At 35.4% G+C, this 5,066-nt stretch overlaps 1 protein-coding gene across 8 annotated transcripts in view; it reads left to right on the forward strand.

Moving 5' to 3' along the window:
• Nucleotides 1-5,066, forward strand: part of TASOR (transcription activation suppressor) — a 44,888-nt gene that overhangs the window by 38,407 nt on the left and 1,415 nt on the right. For all 8 annotated transcript variants that reach the window (XM_081284904.1, XM_081284903.1, XM_081284902.1 and 5 more), the window contains 5 exons: nucleotides 1,389-1,511; nucleotides 2,135-2,294; nucleotides 2,803-2,911; nucleotides 3,864-4,042; nucleotides 4,381-4,545. In XM_081284904.1, coding sequence (XP_081141030.1) covers nucleotides 1,389-1,511; nucleotides 2,135-2,294; nucleotides 2,803-2,911; nucleotides 3,864-4,042; nucleotides 4,381-4,545 — 736 coding nt within the window. The remainder of the gene's footprint in view (nucleotides 1-1,388; nucleotides 1,512-2,134; nucleotides 2,295-2,802; nucleotides 2,912-3,863; nucleotides 4,043-4,380; nucleotides 4,546-5,066) is intronic.

Raw genomic sequence — 5,066 nt, forward strand, 5'->3', positions numbered from 1 at the left:
TGCAACATGTTTCCAAGTAGAGCACTCTTTGGAGCATAGGTGCACGTTGGGTAGGGCTAATTGAGAGAATAGGCTGGGTTTAAGGACTGGGGATGTAGCTCAGTGGTAGAAATGTGTGCTTAGAATAAACTGCACATTCTACCCTCTTCGCTCTTTTAATTTTTTTAAACGTAACATTCTTAACATGACGTTTAGATTGAGGGGATAGGAGATGCATTTCCTTATGAACAGTACATTGAATTCATTTTAGCGTAGAACGAATTGTATTTCTGGCATAATTTACTTTATGTAGAATAAGTAACTGCTCTTACAGATCTGATAGAAAATGGAACTTTTACTGTTACACTATTCAGCAGTATCAGATAATTTCCAGCAAAAATAAAGACAAGGAATAAAAATATAAGCCTACTAATTTCTATATTCAGGTTGTTTTATTACTATATAAGATAGTCTTATAAACTTGGATTTAAAACTCTCTACTATTAAAAAAAGACCTGAAATCACTATGAGTCCTGGCAGTAATTTACCTTTTCACTAAGCTAATCTGAGATTTGCTCAGGTGCTTAGAGTAAAATCTGTAGAAGCTGCTGTTTTAGTCTAGGTGTATAAAAAATATCCTCTTTAGGTGTGACACTTTAAGCAGCTTTCAGAAGAGCAGTAAACTAGTTGTCAAGCACACTGGGTTTTGATCTGGCTATTTGACCATCTGTGCTGACATTGAGAACATTAATTTCCTATGAAGTGAGGAGTGTTACCTCCAGGATCCTGCAGTTGGTGTCAGGGTTCAGGAATCTACCAGCAAGCAAAGAGAACTCTTCATGGACTTAACTGCTTGTGTCCTGTGAAAGGTAGTAATACTTTGCCACCAGCATGGAGGGAGGTTTTAAATGGGAGAGCCTGCTTTGCTTGAAGATGTTAAATAGCTAATTAGTATGTGAATACTGGTGTATGAATACTTTCTGACCTGTTGTGAATTAAATGAGCTTTATAACTCTGAGGGAATACCACAGGAATATTGCCATGAACAACCAAGGGCCTGCTTAGCAGATGAAAAAGAAAGCAAGGAGTGGTTAATGATGTACTCTGCATTTCTCATAATAATGAACAGAGCTGGGTTTAGAATGTGGGAATCTGGGCTAATCCATTATTACAGTTCTGTCATTTCACACAGGCATTTACTTTAAATGCATAGCATTCTAACATTGTGAAAGTGTGATTGGTGAAGCTTGACCCTTTAATTCCTCTTGCATAAGAGTGGAGTGGACTTGAGGTCTGTGAACTTTCCTAGAGTAAAGGTTCTTAAAGGTCCTAGTAGTAAAATTTATCTGTTTGTTGCATCATTTACCAAAAAGCTTTTTAATGTTGATATAGTTGTTTTTCTTTAACAGGAATATCTTATCAAATTAGGCAATACAGAATGCCACCCAGAACAGTTTTTGGAAAGAAGATCAAAATTAGATAAACTATTGATTATTATTCAAAATGAAGACATTGCAGGTTTCATTCACAAGGTAGTCTGTTAAGTCACATTCATATTTATTTTGTTTTATAACTCCCTTATTTTTAAATCTTAACTGTCTGAAACTAAAGGTTTTGTCTGTAAGCTTTAAATATGATAAAACATATGTATTCTTTCATGAATTAGCTTGGGGGCAGTTGTTTTGTACCACTGCAAAATTCCTAAATTGCTGTACATCATATTTTCTTCTGACAGTCAAAGTGTAGTCAGTACTAATAAAAGTACTGAATCCTTGAATGCTGGGGGCCTGCTAAATATGTATTCTCACCTTTATTTTTATGTCTCAGGCACCTATTTGTGCTACCTCTTCTTTGCCAAACTAGTCCTCCTTTCCCTTTGATTTGGAGGTATCCTGTCAAGAGACTCTTGTCTTCTGAATTTTGACTATATTCGTGTGTTACAGACTGGTTACCATTTGTCCATTTTGTTTTCAGGTCTATTGTCAATTATTTAAATAGTGGTTTATATATTGGAAAATAATGTTGAAGAAATTATTTTTGTGATTTTTTTTTCAGCTGCAATGCATTAATACAGATGAACCATAAAGATTTTCTGTGTAGGTTACTTATCATTTCATTTCCTTATCCATCCTTTTCTATTTTTTATATTTAACAGGTACCTGGCTTGGTGACTTTAAAGAAACTCCCCTGTGTTAATTTTGCTGGTGTTGATAGCCTGGATGATGTTAAAAATCATACATACAATGATTTATTTGTGTCAGGAGGTTTTATTGTGTCTGATGAATCAATTTTAAATCCAGAAGTGGTTACGATTGGTAAGGTTAATGCAGTCTTATGAGCATGTAACTTGTTCACCATCCCCACCCCTAGGTTTCTAGAGAAAATGGGGGATTTGACTTCTTAATGGTATTGTCTGTTATTCTGTCATTCACAGTAACCAGTATATTTTAATCTTTTTCCTGGGCTCTTATCACCTCAAATTTCTTTCCTATTTTTAGTATTTTAAATTCTTTTCTGTGAATCTGGTGTAGATTACTTTTGGGGGATGGTGCTAGGGATTTAACCCAGGGCCTTGTACATGCTAGGCAAGCACTCTACGAACTGAGCTATATCTCCAACCCCTAGATTACTTCTGATATTGGTACTGTCATCAGTGTATTCTTTTTTCGTGTGCAGATATAGTCTTAATGCTTTAGGGATAATGTAAGTCTCTTAGGAAAAGAGTACATAGGAAAGTAGATCTCTTACATGATATGAACAAGCACTTCTTCCATAATTCAGATGTGGATTGTTAACTGAAAAGAAACTTCATTATTTCAACAGAGAGCCTTAAAAATTTTTTGGCATTCCTTGAAGACCTTAGTACCCCAGAAGGAAAATGGCAGTGGAAAGTTCACTGTAAATTTCAGAAAAAGCTAAAAGAACTAGGCAGGTAAGATTTGGGAAAAAATAAATGTATAATGGTTGATTTTAATACTGTGCTCACAAATTTTTTTCCCCATGTTTGTAGACACTGCGATTTTGACAGCTATCCATAGCCAATCTAAGGTCGAAGTGGTATTATTGTTTAGATAGATGTTTAAGTTCTGGTTTTGTGTAAAGTACAACTGGCTTAATGTGCTTATGAATCGAAAATAATCAAAATGGATCTACAATTTTTTTTCTTTGAATTGTATAAGCCAACTAGATCAGGCCCTCTCCTAACCAGTATTTGGACAAGGATTAATCTCAACCTGATAAGGAGACTGGTGATTAGGATATTCATTTATATTTGTACATATTACTTCTAATATGCCTAAGGTCAGTTCCTTGGAGGACTAGTCCACAAACAAGTACAGTATCAGATGAGTTTGAGATACTTATCCTACTGTAGAGTTTAAAAGGTAATTAAGAACTTTTTATATTTGTATTACTCTGCATTTCCTAATCAGACTGAGGTACACTCTTCAAGAGAATTTAGGGTTAACTAATTTCCAGTTACTTGATTCTTACAGCTATTCACCTTTTAAAATTTACCGTCAAAACCTGTGAAGTGGGTTTAGGGCAAATCTCTTCTATTACAGTTTATAAACAATACTGAGATCTAACGGTATACTTATCAACAGTTCCCTCACTTTCCTAACTGCAGCCAATAGTTTTTTTAATTGCTTGTTGCCTTGTGCCTTACATTGTAGCAATAGCTTAGAGTAGAATGATTGAAATTTTAGCCTAAGGTAGTATAGTGACCACCCCTGCCAGCTTGCCTGTAGACTGCCCAATTCCCACTCTCTCTCCTGAGCATCCCTATTGCTAAGAGTATAATTTTCATTAACTAAGGAATTAAGGTTTTAATCTGAAGTAAAAACTTTATAAGTACAGACCCAGATTTTGAACTTTAATTTCAGATTGAATGCTAAAGCTCTAAGTTTGTTGACACTTCTGAATGTCTATCAGAAGAAACATCTGGTTGAAATCTTGTCATACCACAATTGTGATTCACAAACTCGAAATGCTCCAGAATTGGATTGCCTTATCAGACTTCAGGCTCAGAACATACAACAGCGACACATAGTCTTTTTAACAGGTAAAGAAGGGCTGGGGATGTGGCTCAAGCGGTAGCGCGCTCGCCTGGCATGCGTGCGGCCTGGGTTCGATCCTCAGCACCACATACCAACAAAGATGTTGTGTCCGCTGAAAACTAAAAAATAAATATTAAAAATTAAAAAAAAAATAACAGGTAAAGAAAACACTCTTAAGCTTTCTATTATAAATATAAGGATGTGGATGCAAAAAGGATTTCCTGGGGCTGAGATGGGTGGTTAAGCTAGAATTTTGAATGTGTGAAATAAAGGATTTTGTTGTGGTTAGGCATCATTGTTTGTCTATGAATGTTCAAGTGCTTTTTTTGTTTTTTTTTTTAAGAGAAGAGCATCAAGGTGCTTTCCAGTTACACAGACAATGGAATAGTAGTTGCAACTGCAGAAGACTTTATGCAAAACTTTAAAACTCTTGTGGGCTATCACAACTCCGTCACAGAAGAAAACCTTCCATTGTTTGGTGCTAATGAGAACCTTGAGTCACAGTCAGGTAACTTTTCAGCAGTTTTATTTTCTTTAAAGGCAGACAGAAAAAGGAATGGTTTTGTCTGGTATGAAATACTGGAATGCCTATTTTGAAACCACTGACTTCAGTGTAAATAGGCTTAGGGTTAGTGTTTAAAGGCATTTATCATTTTAGTACTCAGCATGCACAAGTAGTTAGTTCAAGTTGTTACCATATACTGCGGCCTATGCATACTGTGGAGTATGCATTTTCTCTTTGAGGGTATGTACACTTTATTGACTGTTGCTGTCCAATAAGGGGTTTTATTAAGGAAAAAAAAGTAGGAAACCACATCTGGGGATTTAGCATTGGGTTACTAAATCTCCTCAGGTGTATGAAGCAATGTAATTGGAGATAGTAGGAATATTATAGCTTCAGTCTTGTTTTTGGTGAAAAGCAGAGATGATCATTCAATAGAGCTTAGTTTAGTAATTCAGTGAAGCTAGATGTCAGAAATTTTATTTTATATTTGTTTTGTCAAATACTGAATTACCGTATAACTTTAG

Source organism: Spermophilus citellus, assembly GCF_964194105.1.
Source record: "Spermophilus citellus genome assembly, chromosome: 3".
NCBI lineage: Eukaryota > Metazoa > Chordata > Mammalia > Rodentia > Sciuridae > Spermophilus > Spermophilus citellus.